Source organism: Cicer arietinum, chromosome 3, assembly GCF_000331145.2.
Source record: "Cicer arietinum cultivar CDC Frontier isolate Library 1 chromosome 3, Cicar.CDCFrontier_v2.0, whole genome shotgun sequence".
NCBI classification, from domain to species: domain Eukaryota; kingdom Viridiplantae; phylum Streptophyta; class Magnoliopsida; order Fabales; family Fabaceae; genus Cicer; species Cicer arietinum.
The window spans coordinates 68,387,606-68,405,872 of NC_021162.2; the positions used below are offsets into that span (position 1 = coordinate 68,387,606).

Here is an 18,267-nt window from a genome sequence, read left to right on the forward strand (position 1 = left end):
CCATTACAAATTACATTCGTCATAAACACTTAACATGTATCCGATTCTTTTTTTCTTTTCTATTCTTTTATTATATTATTGTGAGATGTAGTTTAAATATTTGTTTTAGAGAATGTAAGTGTAGTATATGATGGGAAATTCAACAACAAATAACAATAACAACTCTAACAGAGCAATATGCAGCGGATAATCAATTTCTCAAACTTGCAAGAATCTGTGAGGAGCAACAACAAATAATCACAGCAACTGAAATCACTATCACAAAGGACACAATAATTTTTAACATGGAAAAACCTTCTCAATGTGAGAAGTAAACAACCACGGGAATAGAGCTCCACTATGATCAAAATATGGGTACAAGAGAGTTTCAAATATGGCACAAATTCGTGCTCAGTAACCAGCCAAAAACAGCAAGGTAACCAGCACAACAATCAGCCAAAACAATGAGAAAACAAACATGAAATTGAGAACAAAGTTCAGCAGAAAAATCAGGAAAAACTGCTACTGTTCGAGCTGAATTCCTCCCACCTCAGACATCTGATCGACGATCCAACCAGTCAGATTGAAGTACCATGAGTCACGAACCTTCTGTCCAAATTTCAGCCCGATCCAACGGTGAACGAAGGAGAAATTGCGAATCAAGTGCAGCTGCTCCGTTTTATGCGAAAATGGGTTTTGCTCTTGCTCTCTCACTTTTCTCTTTGCCTCACTATCTGAATTCAGCTCTCTCTCTCCCACTAATCTGACCTCTCTCCACTTGATTAAGTGAGACACATGGACTTGCACATATTAGACCTTTCTCCACATAGGAAGGGAGCCCAAAATCCAACAGGTCACAAAGAGTTTGAAAGAAATTTATGTATTGTAATACATAACGTATTCTGTTTGTCATTCGACAACATTACTATTAATTTTTTTTCCCCACTTATAGTGTAAATTGATATCAATATAAATCATAGAATACAAAATTAAACGTAGTTCAGTATAGTTACCATAAAACTCTATAATTGGTGGGGGGAAACTTTATAATAATATGCAAAACAAAAAGAAACAATGAAGCAAATGAAAAAAACTTGAATTAGTGGTATGGAACAAGAAAGATATATATTTTGAGTCATGTAAGAAGAAAGACAAGAGTGTGGTGAATTCCGTGGTAGGATACACTTTATCTAATTATCTGATATCTTAATCAAATTGCTTAAAATGTAGGCCTAAGTTTTTAGATAACCCCACTCAAAATAGTCATGTTTCTACATACAAAGACCATGCCCCGACACTCTCGCTCTCCCAACTTTCTGCAATTTTTTTTGTGTGAACTTAGTGGCTATGCTAGATATTACTCCAAAGTATTAACTTCAAACTATTATCATATTTCAACTGACCTTATTCGAAATTTGCAAAAATATATAAAATAACCACTATAAGTGTAAACCCAAATTTGACAACAACAAAAGAAAAAACTGTAGCTCTATTGGAGTATCCATTTCATCTTTTTTTTTTTTTTACATATTTTCATGTAGTTAAAAATTTCATTTATTCATTAATATATTTATTTGATTAAAACAGAGGCATTTGGTTAGAAACAAAAGAAAAAGGCATTTGGTAAATAAATTTATTTTACTGGCTAGCAGCTTATACTCCGTTTATCATTTAAAACTTGTTGTTTTTTGACATTATATCTTTACTAAAATAATTTTTGTATAACTAAATATTAACATATAGACTGTAAGAGATACTCTAATCCATTATCATTACATTAACATAAAGATATAAAATTTTATCCTAGTTAATTATACCTTTTACATTAAAAACATAAAATATATCAATTTTATTAATTTACTAACAGATACAGATACTTACCGAAACAAATTTTGTTATATTTAATTGTGTATCCATTAATTAATAAGTGGTCAAAATATTCATTTATTTTATCTATAAATATCTATTAAACTATTTACCGTATACTATCGCAGATTTTACCCGTAAATACAAGTGGATACAAAAAATTTGCCATACCTAAATGTGATAAATAAAAGGCAAAATATATTGCATAATCTTTTAAGTTACACAAATATCAAATTGATCTTTTATATTTGTAAAAATTACAATGTTGAACTGTTTTTAGTTATAACATCATTTCAATCATTTTTAGTTAGAGATTTTTAAAATTGTATTATAAGTATTATTATCAATCATATAAAGAATAATATAATAAATTTTCATGTGATTTCATGACATAGATTTTGAGAGAATTTTGTGTTTAATTTCAAGAACTCTAAAATCTATCTCACTTGAATTCTCTCTTGTTTAATTATTTTTTAAAAATTTATGTTCTTATGATTATTGCAATAAAAAAACTCTTAAAAATAACATGAGTTTATTGAAAAAATTAAAATAATTTTAGATTTCAATTTTACTGATTTAAAATTAAAATTATTGATATAAATATAAAAGACAAAATTGACACTAAAAAAATTTTAAAAAACTAACTTATTAAAAAAAACCCTTTTATTTTCATGTAATTTAAAAGAGTGATAAAATGTATTTTCCCTAAATAAAACAAGCGAGGAAATAGTTCTTTTAATGTTTTGTCTCCAACCCATTTCTCCTTCTAAATAGATATTTGTTTTCCATCAACAACTTTATTAATGTTGAAAGAAAACCATTGAACATTTCGCATCAACATTACAGCCCGCCAACAAAGGATCCCTCCACCAAATTGAGTCTCGTCCTCTTATTTCTATGTTAATTAAAAACCATACCCCTATATGACAAATTTTGGAACTAAGGTTCATATTGCACTCTTGCAAACATCAATATTACTCAACAAGGATATGTTAAAGAGCTAAAGATTTTTCACTCCTAGACCACGTTCTTCTTCTTTGGTTGAGACAACTTACGAATAATACCAACACGATAATTTTCTAATTCTACCACCGATTTCCAAATAGAATAGCACCGACTGAAAGTCCTAAGAACTTCAAGGAATAGCTTCACCAATACCATGCAATTTGTCACGTGACAAATTTGACCTGAAATATAAGAATATTATGTGATAACATGTCACACTTCAAAGTAATACATTCATTCTCTTATATTTATGGTCAACCAAAATTTATCATCAATCAAAATTTGAGTTGTCAATCTACTATTTTCTTTAAAAAACTTGTATTAATTAATATTAACAAAAGACAAATTCTTTAGCACTCTGAAATTTTATTAGATATTACGATCAAATTGAACCAAAATTTAAAATAATAAAAAATTTAATAAATAACATGACATTAAATAATTGAGTGTGAAATATTATTGACTACAAAAGTATGAGGTACTAAAATGGTCAAAAGTTAAATTTAAATAGAGAAATATTATTTAATACAAAAAAATATTAAAAGAAAAAAAATGCGTGAAAATATAATTTTTTATTAATTAAACTTTGACTAATAAATATATTAGATAGTTATTATTTGAAAGATGATGTCACCTAAAATAATTACTGTATTTCTTCACAATTTTATTCGGAAACAAAAAACATTTTTAATAAAATATAAAAACGTCATTTCGTACTATTTCGTACGCGTTTATGTTTGTACCGTGTTTACCGGTGACGACGTTGATGCGTAATTTATTTATGGAGGAAAAAGCATGCACTATAACTTTGGTGCTTATATTTATTGTGTACGACATATGTACCATTTTGATGTGTCGACAAACAAATCAGATAATATATGTTCACGCGTTACCTACTTAGCTTTGTTGGCCACTAATGCAACTTTGTGAACTAGTAATAAATAAACAATGTGAGGTTCACATAATCGAGTTTAATTAGTTAGGCTTTGTAATCTCTTGTTTAACTTTCACTTCATTCGTCTTATAATATAAATATTAGATTAATATGAATATAAAGAGAAAAAGAGCTGGAGATAATATTAACAAAAGGTAGAAAAGTTTAGTAAAATATGAACAATAAAACTATAAAAAGAAAGTTTAGCTAAAGGAAATGAAAGAAGTCTAACAATTTTTGTCGCATAACTTATTTTGAGTCTCATTACAATAGACATAAGGATTCATTCAAAATAAAATAGTTGTTACAAAATGGGAGACAATTACGAGAATTATAATTCGCATTAGACTAACTTTTTTCATAGAAGTGCGCATATTAGCCATACTAATTAACATTGTCTGATCATAATCTTTCAGTTTCAAAAAATTTGCTCCGATCTTCACGAAAAATGGCCATAATAATAAATAGCGCAAAACAATTCATTTCTAGGCTTGCACATGACTTTTAGATTCTTGTCACACAAGAATTATTAGTATAATCTCCAACATCAGTGGATCATAATCTTCTCAATTTGCATTCCATTCATCTCTCATAATAGACAAAACAAAAAAAAAGTAGTCAAATAGAACAAAAAGTGAAATAAAAATATCTTATTAATCTATCAAACAAAAACATAAATCAAACCAATTCCAACTTATCAAGATGTCTCTTGAGGTTTAAGATGAAATTTAAAATAAAGTCTTTTAAATTCTATAATAGTATTTAAGTAAAATTATTTTTTAAAAATTATCAAAATTTATTTGTAGATATTTAAGAATATAAAATCATTTATTAGATTAATATAATCAATATTGTGTGATCTTTCTTTTTTCAATTGATAATAAAGTCTGGGTTTATTGAATATTCCCAAATCAAAGGGGAATTGGTCTATGGTCAATTTAGTAACAAATAAATATTTATTTATAACTGTACGTACCTTGTGAAAAAAATACTTGATCAATTTAATATTTATTGTGACAATATTAATTTTATTAATTTTAATTTTGGAAATAGTATAATTATATGAGAAATTTTTACTAAATAAAAACTTTATTTTTTGTGAAGACCCAAGACAATTGTCTTGGTATGGTCTTATCCTTGAACAGTCCTAAAGGCTTCAACTTTCAAGTAACAATTGATGTTGAGGCTATGGTTGTCTACATTTTAGCATCAATTTCAGTTCATCCATTTAGGCTATGCTTGTCAACATTTTAGCATCAATTTCAGTTCATACAAATGGACAAATAACAATTTTGAATGAATTGTCACATTATATTCGTAATCTATATATAGTACATACAATTGCATTATAAAATTATCTTATTGTAAATTAAAATTTAGATATCATTCGTAGTTATTCGTAGTTAGGAGTAATTTCTAACTAATTACATGGTACTCACATCCAATAACAATATATTGTTGTTGGGAAAAACTTCTGATACTTTTGCATGAATAAAAATAAACTTTTTTTTTTGTCTTAAATCTCTTATTTGTAGAAAGAAACATGCTTATTCAAAATTTGATTAAGAGGTAAAAATAAAGTCTAGTCAAGTAAATATGAAAACTCACTAAACATTGAACAATAATTCTTAATTAAGTTTTCAGTTAAAAGATAATAACTCTTAATTAGCTCGAGTTATCCCATCACTTATCTAATTAAGTTTATTGTTTTTGTGAACACATTCTAGTTTAGTTACTACATAATTTCTAACCACGTCGACAAAAAGTGAACCATTTTTCTTATAATAACTAAAAAAATCAAACATATTTTTAGTCAATCAATGAATAGTTTTTTATTACTTCTACAATTTTTGAATATTTATTGATTTTTTCAATAAATTAAGATTATTTTTACGTTCAATTATAAAGACTAATTCAATAACTTATTTATTTTAGCGATAGACATCACTTAATAGATATTATTTTTCATATGCAATATAATCAAAGATCAAATTTATGACCAAATAATAAAATGGCTCATATATCTACTACTTTACTAGGTTAATGGAAGAAAGAGAAAAAAAAATGAAAGAGAGAGAGAAATAGTAATAAAGGAAAAAGAAATCAAGATGAAGTGAGAGTGACTCATCATTTGAAAATAAAAAGAGTTTAAATGATTTTTTTTAGAGAGAAAAATAAAGAAAATATTAAAGAATTGGAATTAATTGAGAAAATGCATAATTAACCTTTTAAGGTTGTTATGTGTCAAATTCTTTAAATGGATAATTTTGAGTTTTTATTGATAATTTGTTTTTATGATATATATAATAGATAAAGTAGTTTCTTTTTTCTTTTCAAACGACTAGTATTAGAAATTAATATTATTAGTATTTTGTTAAGAATGAATATCGAACATACGACGTCTTTATCACTCAATTCCCTAACTCTCTGCTCAACCACCAAACTAACCTCATATCACGATATAATAGATTGATACTTTATCAAAAGAAACTTTTGCTTTAAAGTAAATATTATTTTTTTAAAATTTAACGATCAAATTTGTTTATTTCATATTCTACAATGAATTAGAAACAAATAAGACTAAGAAGATAGATTATTGAAAGTGGACCACCGTGTATGTGTGTGTGGTTTTTTATTTAGGTGCATGTGCTTATTTAGCATTTACTTATCGTTGGCATTATTTGCAAGAATGGCTATCAACTAGCACCATCATCTAAAAGGAGTATGGATGCTATTAGGTTACGGTCACATTTTTAATTAGTGGAGAAATTAAGTGCACATATTTGTGTATAGAATGCTGATACTCAACGGAAATGAAACCGATGCAAGGGGAGCATTACATTAAATCCCTTCATGGTCTACATTAGTTTCAACTAATTGTCCCTGAAATGATAGGAGAATGATGACAGCAAACTATATAAACTTTGTAGTGGAAAGCCCACTAAGTGAGCTTTTATTTACGGAAGGAAGAATATGGGAGGCCAGAAGCCACTTTACCATCAGTTTTTTTAGTGGTCTTTATATATATATCATTAAAAAAATGCTAGCTATATATGAAGGATTGAAAATTATGTATGTAACAGAGGAACAATATTACATTATCAAAAAAGAAAAAGGAACGGTAATAATAGCCAAATTTGTGACTCACGCTTTGTGCACCTATGACGCACGCACCTTTCAGTTAATGGCACATGTTAAATCACCAACTGAACTAAAATGCTACCCCAATAACTAGGGACCTATATTTGTATAACATGCTCACAGACAAAAGTTAAGATGTCACACTAATTCAACTACACCTTCACATAAGCAAGTGCACATGTTCTAATCCAACCAAATCAAATAATTTAAACCTACCTACAAAGTTAAAGGGATCACATTTGAGGTTATACAAACTTAGCTCTCCAATCCATGGCAAGTTGCCATTAGCCCAAAAAACACCTCTAGCAGTTACCAATGGAAACTCCCACGCTACCAATCCTAAAACGATAGCGCCAAAGCTACAGATATAGAGAATCTTAATACATGGTTGAGTATAGAATCTTGTTAAGTAATTATATGGAGTCTTTTCATAACTTCCATATTCTTGGGCTTCAACTGTTGATGAGAAGCTGTAATCAGCGGTTTAATATGTAATTCAACCAATGCCTAAGGTTTCTAACTTGTCCATCATTTATGGTATAACATGGTCTTGGCCTAAAAATGTTGCAACAGTAATGCTATCTAAGCTTAACAACCTCACATCATAACTAAAATGAAACAAGGGAACATTAGCTTCAATTCAAGCATAAAGTCATATTTACAACATGATGCTCCAACCTTATATTGGAATAGAGGATTTCATTCTTCTGGCATTGCATTCATTGCAAGGCCTTTTATTACATGTCGGCATTGAAACCTGTGACGTAGAAGGTGCAAGTCATTTAAAAGTCAACAATGCTGAACAATACAAGGGTCATACAGTGAAGGACAAAATACTAGAGGTCATATAGTGAAAGAGGATGGGAACTATATAATAGGTAGATGTGAAATGGATGTTATTTTAGAAAGGTCCGAAATGTTGAACAGCAAGGCAAATTTATTGTCCCCTGGCAAACAGTATTGATATGCTCTGACACAAAAACCTGACTAGACATACTATAAATAGAAAAAAAATCCTTACAATGACAAAATTACTATTAACAATATACTGTGCTACATCAGGAATGAGCCAAAGGATTTTACAGTAACATGTTTTCCGCAATTTTCACCTTGACCAACAAATATATGTCGACTAGTTATAAACAGGCAATTTGGAAAATACAAAAGGCAATTCATCTAAGCAAAAATGTGTCATCATCAGATAAATATTCATATCATAAGTTACCAGATCAAATCTTCTGAGGTAGAAGTAGCCACTTCTTGATCCTGGTTCCGGCACTTAAACAGTAGCCTGAGAGGCACAATCTGTGGTGAAAATGCAGTTCAGTTGTGGGCAATCCATGCAATAAGCTACTCCAAAAAAGTGTTACATAGATACATATAATATGCATGAGAACCTATTGCTAAGAATTGAGAACCTCAATCTAATAAAATTAAATTAAATCATTTTACAGTTCCTTATTTGAAGTCAAACAACATCTATACTAAAACCTTTCAAACAGTTTTGAACCACAATTGATTTTATTTTCAAGTTTCAATAGGCTCATTCTCTTATAGGGGTTTATATAATCGGTTCCATTCTTCACCATGATAAATAGGTTTTCGATATGCCAAATACAGCCCCGCTCACTATAAAGATAACACTAACAAATACAGCATATAAAAAAGGACAACCACAAATTGAATATGTCCTCAATGTCGAGCTTACCTTTCTGTTGTACTTAAAATCACGTTTGGGCAGAAAATGCTGAGGCTGGTTGAAAGAAGAAGGGGCCTTAATTAACACAAACAATTTGTTAGGACCTACAAAAACCATTCAAAATATAACCGTCGTGTCATTATAGAATAAATTAAAACAAATAACTGAGGTAACAGGAAGAAAATGCCTTCATACTAAGAGTGAACATTCAAATTAGTACTTCAAAGACACACCAGACATCCTATTATTCCAACAAGGATTTTGGACATCAATGCTTATTTACAGAATATTCAAAGGACCAACTTAATCAACGTCTCATGTATCATTGGAGAACCAATTGGAGTATTTATTCTTTAAAATGAAAGTTTATCAATTAGGAAAGTCAATATCTACCAGGATAAGCAACAGAACCAGCGCCCTTTGATATCAACGTTCGAATCGCCTGTTAAAGAAAACACAAAAACATGACCACACACAATCACAAAACATATTGCATCTCAATCAAAAAGTCACAAACACAGAAAAAACACGGTTAATTAAGGAACCTTTCTCGAAAGAGCCTCTGCAGCTTTGTTCCTAGCAAAATCATCCCCAACATTGGAAAAATCAATTCCACGAGGAAATTCCAATACATAAACATTCTGTGGTCTAAGCGGACTACCTCCAAGAGCCAAAATGACTCCATCTACGGTAGGAATCTCATTGATAATCACTTTAAGTGCAGTTTCTAAATTCAAAAGTGATTTCATCAACTTATCCAATCTCTTTATTCCAACTTTGATTTCCCTCATTCTACTCACATGCTTTCTCCTAAATGATGCCTTCACTTCATTTCCCATATCCATCTCCTAATATCAACAAATTCAGATTCCAAACAAATCACATACATAATCAAATGATAAATAACCACTTAATTCAAACAATTTCTAATCAAACAAAAACAGTGTTGTTAAATAGAGGATAAAGCATCGTAGCGAAACAGAATGTGAAAAAATCGCTATTGTTTTCCAATACACGTTTAGTATAAAATTATAAATGTCTTCAAATTGCAGATATAGTTGCGCTACAGCAATGTCGTGTAGTGAAATTTGAACAGACAGTTATATTCATTATTTTCTGCAATAGAAAATTGATTAAAAAAAATGTACCAGTTGCTTATATTCAGAATTCAATGAATCGAACTCAACGCTCATGTCTTGCACTGTTCTGCATAAAATGATGAAAATTGAAAACGAAACGAAAACTGAAAAAATAAATTAGAAGATGAAAGTGGTTGGAAATTACGAGGGGATTTGCTGGTGCATGTAAAGGACGAAGGCTACGACATCGTTGATGGTGTGAAAGATTACGGAGGCATCGAAGATTTCTGATGCGATGTAGATCTCGGCGGGATCTATCTCCGGCACCGAGCTCCCCATCTTGGACCGTTGATCAATTCAAATGTCAAATTGGAAGAAAAGACCCGCCAATTACTGGGCTCAGCTACTACCTCATACGCCCCAACAAATAATATTTTTTTTGTATATAAAAGAATAATCTCTACGACTAAACAAAAATGAAATGTGGGGATGTCAAGTTTTAGTATTACCCATTTTTTCTTAAAATTTTCTCTAATTATTCTTCACCCAATTAAATAAGAAAACAGAAAGAGTATGTTAGCGATTGTTTTTACACTAGTCTAAATATCTTTATTCTATATAAAGGGATATAAAATTTTAGTGTAATATTTTTTTTTCAATTTTATCTTTTGTTGAAACTATTTGGCTTTCAAAAATATTCAAAAAATTATGTTAAAATAAAGAATGTATTACTTGGATTTCACAAAGTAACTTTTACATATGTAATATGTGGAAATGGGTGAATAGAGAACCATCATCCAATTTTTTTGGGACAAAATCTGCAATAGTTTTGCTACCCACATCCTTTTTTAACTATTCACACCCTTCAATTTTTTTATTAAAATGAGATATTTAAAATATCTTTTCTTATTTATATTATTTTTTAAACTCTAAGTTCTCTTTCTATCTTTAATTTGTCAATACTTGATACTGGAATAAGAATGGTAATTATGATGGTTTTAATGCATACACAAACTAAGCACTCATATGCAAATTGAGTATGCTCATGAATGTACATGAATTGAGTTTGTATACGTAATTGAATTTACGTAAATGAACTGATTTCACGCACATCTATGTGAACTGAATTAACGCACGTTTACGTGAATTGAATTCACACACATCTATGTGAACTGAATTCATATAATTTACATTAACTCAATTCACGTAGATGTACGTCAACCGTAATTACATAGTATATGTGAATTCTTAAACTCTATTGCAAATGCAAAATTAAATCGTGTAACCTTACATGAACTAGATTAATGTATTGCATATGAATTCTTAAATTTAATAACATACGTTAATTCAGTTCACGTAAGGATATATGATTTAAGTTTGCGTACAATGAATTATTTACAATGTACATGAATTGAGTTCACGTTAAATTCTCAGATTTTAAAAGAAAAAAAACGAACTCAAACACATTAGTAAATATACTTTATTGGTGATTTTAATCACAATATGAAAAAAATGAGCATGAGTTATGAAAGAATTGTAACGTGAGTTATAAGGTTAATGATAAAGAGATAAATAGAATTATAAAATGAGGCAAATAAACAAGGACATTTTAAATATATTATTTTTATAAAAAAATTTAAGGAGTATTGGATAGCAAAATTGATTATGCAAACACCCTCTCCTCATGCAGCTATAAAAATATCCCTTGCAGAGTAGGTTGGTAAGTTAAAGGGACTGAGCTTATGAATTTTTATATCCTCTTGCAGCTATAAAAATATCGCATACGATTTTTGTTTCTAAATTGAGCTGGGAGTTGTATTAATGTGAATTCCACAATATGCAGTGTATTTATTTTTTAATTAGGTTATATAAATTTTTAGTCTCTATAAAATTTCATTATTTTATTTAAAACAAAATTCATCAATTTTCAGTCTTTTAGATATTTTTACTTTTATTTTTAGTCACTTAATTGAATTTAATATAACTACTATATTTCTTTTGAATAATATTTTTATAGCAATGTTTAGAACATGTGACTATTTTAAAAAAATTTAGAATTTTTTAATAAATAATGAATTAAATAGAAATTTTTAAATTAAATTCTAAACTTTTATAAAGAAATTTCTAATAATATCTTAAATATTAATACAAAAAATTCATTCAAATATTCGAAACATAAATAATAGTTAGATTAAAATTAGAAACTAAAAATAAAAATAAAAATTTTAAGTGATTAAAAATTAATGAAATTTTTTATAAAGACTAAAAATAAAATTGTAAGATTTTATAAAAACTAAAAACTTATTTAATCCTTCTTAATTTTAAATTTATACAAGTCTTAAAAGTTTAAAAAACTGTTACAATTAATTAATAAAAGTTATCATATAACATTGCAATGTATACAAATAATACAATGCCTTTTCAAATAAATTTCACATTAATCAATCAATTTCGAAATAAAAATTCTCCAACAAAAAGTGATGTTATAACCAACTGTCGCCTACCACCGAAGCTCTTTTTTGGGGAGATAAATGACCACTTTAAGGCGTTTAACCTTCTACATTACCTTGTTTTTACATTACAACATCGCGTCTATAACACATAATTTCCTGTACAAATATCAGCTGCAGCTACAACTATAACCTAACTAAATACTTTCCTAAATTTATTAAAACAAATTCCTTCCGGAAAGAAATCAGAAAATGAGGCTTATGAATCAATAACCACCATGCACCAACAAGCAGCATTTAGCACCACATTACTAGCAATGCTAACAGACCTCAATACTCCAAAGACCCACAAACCAGACTTAATTCCCCAGAAAACCAAGTTTCTTGGAAATATTTGGCTGTCCTGATCAATTTTACACTGAAAAATCTGCACACTGATATTCTGACCACTGGTGCTTACCAAAGCCATATCCTCAAAGTTTTAACAAAATAGCGCTGTGGACTGACGGCATGCCTTTTCCAGAAGTTATACACCATAACGTTTCAGAGCACTGCTTAAGCCTGGCATCACATTATATGCTTGATACGATCTTCTAAGTTCAATAATGGAACCAACCTGTACCAATAAGACCAAGGGCTACTCAGTGAAACTGTATCAAACTAAGCAGTTAACAAAGCACTTGACAGTCTATGTTGAAAGAAAGTAAATTCCAAATGTACAATACTGTATATGTATACAAGTACTACATAGAAATACGACACTTGAACCAATTACCATATCCATTATTTTCTGTAGAGGGGAAAGAATTCAAAACGAACCTCTTAATAACCAAGAAAGAATAAAACGCTACAGTACTACCAGTTTGTGGAATTCACATAACTAGACATAACAGGTCAACGCTATGCCACCAAATTGGAATTTATTTAGAAAGCAATGCAAGCCAGATAAATGAAGCTGGCATGAATTTCTTGCCTGACTGTGTATCACCAATAAGTTTGCATGCAAAGTTGAATTATATAACAATAACCCTTCTTGCACTTACAATAATTAGAATTGATGTAAAACCAATAGCAAATCCAGCATTGGTTCGCCGTAAATAGTGATCGAGAACACTTGAAGTAGTGGCCAAAACACTTAACAATAGCCCCCCTGCAAAATTTCCATGAGGAACTGGATGAACATCACATAACAGGAAAAGATGAGATTAGTTAACATCAAAAGGAGGCTAAAATTGAAGTTTTCGCCCATAACAAACCCCAAAATCGTGTGGATGCCTGAACCTTTGAGAGGTATTCTATTGTGGCCTTCCCAGGTTTAACATTTGGTATTCTTGCACCCATCTTATTCAAGTAATCAGCAATTTCCTTTGGCAAGTTAGCCTGTGTAAAATCCACATATAAAAGACCTTTTACAAGATAGATACAAGTCATTCTGAATTTCTGATATTTTGACATTTTAAGGAAATGACTTGGTGCTGTATCAAACTAAACTCAATATTTACAATTACGAAATATGTATTATTAATTGTGAAAATTAACAATCATAATCAGCTCAAAATTCAGATCATTGCAATAAGTAACAGATCTGGTATCTTTCTTCCCATATTCCAATCTATATTCTCAGTTATCTAATTTAGCCTACAAAAGTACTGGAGATAAAACGAGGTAAGATTTTAGGGCATTGGTTAAGGAGTATAATTTAGACTAATTTATGTATTCTCAAAACAAAGTTTCCTTGTATTGATTATTTGACCAATGCCTTTAGAGCACTCATTAGCAAGACCCTTTTGTGAGAACCAATAACTTGTATCAAAATGAAACTAAATTAAAGCAGACTAGAAACTCCTTATACCAAGTACATTGTTTAGCAAAGAGAAACTTACAATATCAAATATATTGAACAGGAAGACAAAGAAGGCATAAATGGAATAGTAGACCCACGGTTTGGCACCAACAGAAGTTTCAGGATTCAATATTTCCTTCACATGCGCCCAAAAAGGTGATCCGAGCAGACTGCCAATCAATAGCAATTTTAGAAATTGCACTTCACAATAAAGTAGTAAAGAAAACTTCTGTTTCTAACACCACGTGACTAGCAACAGGTGAACATATTCCCTAGCAAACACACACACACAGAGATAGCAAGCAAGGGAACCAACAAAACTTGAAGCATGAGGTCAAACCAAGAGTGCCGGTTGAAATGCAAAACTCAATGTACAAACCTAGCAACAATGCTTGGAAAGGCCAAGAGGTAAGAGGTGGTAAGAACAGGTTGCATCCCTGCTGGATTAATATTGAAAGGAATATAGGGCTCCACTTCAGTAATAGGCGATTGCTCCCTGTTTCAAATAGTGAGGCATGAAAAGGTCACAATTGTCAGCATCAGTACACTAAAATTATCATGTAATTCCTTCCGAAAGACATATAAACTGTCCGCCATAATAAATAAGGACAACGAATTCTATTGAATATATGAGCTAGGTCAAATAAAAGCTAATACTCAAACAACAGAAGGCACAGCACATGAAAACAGAATCTACTATTTTCTGAGGTATGGGACAACTTTCCTCATGAACCATCTTGTCATAAATGGTAAAAAAATTTATGTGTGATAGAATAACATAACTCCAGTAACATCTACACTTTCAACGAGGATAACAAGGTTCAACTGTCTGGACAACAACAATGACATTACCTTGCAGAAGAAGCAAGTTTAAAACCATAGTACTGAAGCTTTACTTTCCTGCAGCCTTCAGTTACTACAACTGCCCACATAGTGACTATGGTGAAGAGACCCAGTACTGCAAGCACATATGGCCACCAACTAACAGAACTCACTGCAACATCAAGAAATATGAATCAAAACAGTCACAAATGATTTGATGATATTAATATAGTAATACGTAGAACCTTGACCAAAGCCTTTGTTTGCATCCAGTTGTGTACCTGAAAGCTGAGTGAGCATTTTGTGTAATGTCTCCATATAACCCGTCAGTATTCCAACACATATGATAAGAGATGAACCTTGACCTGAAGAATGAATTTATAATGATTAAAAGCAAGCATCCAATGCCTGTCATCGGCGTGTCTTTCCATTGAAATAACAAAACTGACTTATGTGTAGGGATAATTAACGTCTGCTTATCCTTTTGCAGTATGGCAAAGAGACAAACTGACAAAGCATTCTGAAAAGGATCGATACAACTTTTCATGGAAATAGCAGACGAACATATGAAAAATCACAAAAGCAACTTGGTATGAAGCCATTTGTTTATCATTTATGGTCTAAGATTACATAAGACTCCAAAGTTGCAAATGAAAAGATAAGTCAACAGAGGAACATCTACATGTTATATTTACATTTTTTGACATAAAATGTTGATATTTATCCATGTGTGTTCGCATCATATGTTCTGGTTATTATCTTTTAAAATTTAACTCCAATCAAGTACGATAAAGTCAAAGTTTGTGGTAAGAAAAGTACCAAATCCAGATTCTGATATGGTATCACATATCCATGTTATAGTCATTGCCCCACAAACCAACAACAACGTTGTCACCATTACATGTTTGAACCTGCAAAAGCAATCAATGTTTTAACAAGACAAATATCAAACAGAAAGAGATCAGAGCAAAAGTTGTTCCACCATTATGGCTCAATAAAAGTATGATAAACCGAAAAGATAATGAGATCCATATCATTATAAAGCATAAAACTAAACTAAATAGGATAGCAATTAACAATGTAAGTGTAACAAAGACCAATGTCACTGCTATGCCCAACAATTACTTAAATACATCTGCTGGGATTACGATATATAGAAGAAAACCATCTTTTTAACCTTATTGGCTTATACTGGCTTACTTACGTTATGATTTTTTTAGGAAATGTCGATAGTTAAATTCTGTTGGATTATTTAAATTTGCTCGAAAAATAATGTTTTATGAATAATGAATAATACCTATAACTAGCAGCATAAATTGAGTATGGAAGTGAGTAGAAAGAAACTATTAGAGCTTCCATAATTGCAAATCCCAGTGACATCCACCAACTGAAAGAACAAATGAACAATTCATTAATTGAGATTCCATATATCATGAATCACATATAAATGGAATTACAATGTGTAGCCAGATATTAGCTCACTGTTTAAGATGGATAAGTAGACCCACATATAACTCTTAATCTTCTCATGCCCATCCAAACCTTCTTTCCGCAACTTAACTAGAGAAGGAACAACATGACAGAATACCTGCACATGAATACATAGTATAAATGCAGTTTATAAAAGGCAAAAACTTCGAAAGAAATTAAGCATGTACAAGAAAGATGAAAACCACTGTACTCCATATAATAGTTACCTATTTTATACTGATGCATAACATTATTGAAAAGATCAAATCAAAGAAACAAAATACAATACAAAATCATAAATAACTAAAGAAAGTTAAATATTTTGGTCTAACTACCAAATTCAATGAACGAAAGGGGTGTGTACCTGCATAATTATGGACGCTATTATCTGAGGACTGATTCCAAGTTGGAAAAGAGATAGCTTGAGGTCAGAGGAGAAGTCACCAAGTTCATCTGCCAGAAGCTACATGAATGACTGTTCACATGTATAAACTTGCGAAAAAATATCCAAGCAAAAAAAGAATATAACTCGCAAAAACAGCAACTGAGCACCAATTCAAAGAAAAGTGTTATCAACACACTCCTTCCAACATTTTCTGCCTGAAATTCACCTCGGTTTTGCTAATTTTTGTGGTTTTCATTTGCATGTAATGGAAGTCATTCCTGAAGTGATGGTGTTAGGATATATAGAATAATGGCTAATTAGAGTAGTTAATGTAGTAAACTTAAGAGTTGTTATAGTTAGTTAGTTGGTTAATGAGGTTGTGTAGCAGTAACACTACAAATTGAAAATGTGTCCGGTGCCTAACACTGATGGATGCAATTACATTCAATCACTTCTATTTTTTCAAATTAATACCAACGTCAATGTCATGTCTAGTATTTGTGTTAGTGCTTCATAGGTGATGGGACTCATGAATCAATAATAATAAAAGAGTATTAGAAAGAATGTGCATTGCTTGCACTTCACATGGTTCAATTTTTCCTGTCCACAACACATTCACAAGCCACCTTGAGCTTACACCTAATTTCGAGAGCCAGTAGCAGACATTTCTTCTACTAAGTTTTTTCATTCAATGATGGCCCTTTAGAGGTTTTACACAAGTTTTAACACGAATATAATTCAATTTGCAATGATAACCAAAAGAAAGGGAATCAAAATCAATGTAGGTAATGTAATCTAACTCACCAACAGATGATCCAGAAACAAAGCTCATATAATCTTTTGGTATCAACCTTCTATCAAATCCAGGAAGAGGAATAAAATAACCAACTCGACTAATCACAATTAACACAGCCGTAACAAACAATCTCCTCCGAATCTCGCTCTTGAAAAACGATTCAGCAGCGCCATTAATAACAGAACCAAAACGCATAAAGTTCATAAACCTATTTTGAAACGTTCTAGGTTTAAACTCTAAGGCTAACGAGTTGTCGCCGCTCGGAGAAGCAACGATTGCTTCACCGTCGTCACCGCGAGTTTCCGGAACAACTTCTTCGCTTAAAAGTGGTGTCTCGACGTGCGTATAATCACTTCGAAGTCGGTCGGAGAAGTTAACGGAAACTATTCGGTTTAGTGAATGTGAATTTGTTGTGGTTAATGTAGGGAGTGTAAAAAATGAAACCCTAGTTCTAATTCCGTTGACGGTTTTTGCGTGTCTTCTTCCTGCAATAAGAAAGGTGTTTTAATGGAAATTGTACGATAAATAATATATTTGACAGAAATAGTTAATTTTATCTTCTATTTGTGCGTTATATGGAAAGGTAGAGGGAGTATTAGAAAAGTGAACATACCTGGAAGTGCTTTGGGTTTGGGTGTGAAGTTGTGAGGATGATGGAAGTGATAGAAGGAGAATCGCGTTGCTTCCATGGTTGGACTTCACAAACTGTGATAGAGTGAGTGCCAAAGAAATGAGAGCGAAACGGGACTGTGTTTTTTTACTATTTTTTTATTTTATTTTTTGCGATAAAACAAAGAT

The 18,267-nt window shown here is 30.8% G+C and overlaps 2 protein-coding genes across 5 annotated transcripts; both read right to left on the reverse strand.

Annotated features, from left to right (window-relative positions):
• Positions 1–6,838: 6,838 nt before the first annotated feature.
• LOC101502105 (uncharacterized) lies at positions 6,839–10,243 on the reverse strand. 3 transcript variants are annotated; one of them, XM_004493602.4, is made up of 7 exons: positions 9,909–10,243; positions 9,773–9,830; positions 9,170–9,472; positions 9,018–9,066; positions 8,634–8,728; positions 8,151–8,230; positions 6,839–7,682 (listed from the first exon to the last, which is right to left on the reverse strand). In XM_004493602.4, exons 1-7 carry the CDS (start codon positions 10,040–10,042, stop codon positions 7,625–7,627), a joined length of 777 nt encoding a protein of 258 aa, XP_004493659.1. In that variant the 5' UTR covers positions 10,043–10,243; the 3' UTR covers positions 6,839–7,624. The 3 variants fall into 3 exon arrangements, with proteins under 3 accessions (XP_004493659.1, XP_004493660.1, XP_073221894.1); XM_004493603.4 differs by having other exon boundaries at positions 9,773–9,825; positions 9,909–10,049; XM_073365793.1 differs by lacking the exon at positions 9,773–9,830 and having other exon boundaries at positions 9,909–10,043.
• A 1,823-nt stretch (positions 10,244–12,066) lies between these two features.
• On the reverse strand, positions 12,067–18,253 carry LOC101502628 (preprotein translocase subunit SCY2, chloroplastic). 2 transcript variants are annotated; one of them, XR_189576.4, is made up of 13 exons: positions 18,083–18,253; positions 17,478–17,954; positions 16,653–16,741; positions 16,327–16,406; positions 16,116–16,205; positions 15,638–15,729; positions 15,100–15,183; positions 14,849–14,990; positions 14,376–14,492; positions 14,037–14,166; positions 13,435–13,533; positions 13,197–13,303; positions 12,067–12,769 (listed from the first exon to the last, which is right to left on the reverse strand). XR_189576.4 is itself a non-coding variant. In XM_004493604.4 (13 exons), the coding sequence occupies exons 1-13, from the start codon at positions 18,156–18,158 to the stop codon at positions 12,680–12,682; spliced, it is 1,698 nt and encodes a 565-aa protein (XP_004493661.1). In that variant the 5' UTR covers positions 18,159–18,250; the 3' UTR covers positions 12,067–12,679. The 2 variants fall into 2 exon arrangements, 1 of the variants encoding a protein (XP_004493661.1); XM_004493604.4 differs by having other exon boundaries at positions 13,410–13,533; positions 18,083–18,250.
• Positions 18,254–18,267: the final 14 nt, after the last annotated feature.

Excerpts from the sequence above, each read along its gene's own strand:
- LOC101502105 (XM_004493602.4), bottom strand. The coding sequence starts at position 10,042 with ATGGGGAGCTCGGTGCCGGAGATAGATCCCGCCGAGATCTACATCGCA. Across the intron at positions 9,831-9,908 it reads ATGCACCAGCAAATCCCCTC|AACAGTGCAAGACATGAGCG; the intron begins GTAATTTCCAAC and ends CATTTTATGCAG. Across the intron at positions 7,683-8,150 it reads ACCTCAGAAGATTTGATCTG|GTTTCAATGCCGACATGTAA; the intron begins GTAACTTATGAT and ends TCTACGTCACAG.
- LOC101502628 (XM_004493604.4), bottom strand. The coding sequence starts at position 18,158 with ATGGAAGCAACGCGATTCTCCTTCTATCACTTCCATCATCCTCACAAC. Across the intron at positions 16,206-16,326 it reads GAGAAGATTAAGAGTTATAT|TTGGTGGATGTCACTGGGAT; the intron begins GTGGGTCTACTT and ends TTGTTCTTTCAG. Across the intron at positions 13,304-13,409 it reads GGCATCCACACGATTTTGGG|GGGGGCTATTGTTAAGTGTT; the intron begins GTTTGTTATGGG and ends GAAATTTTGCAG.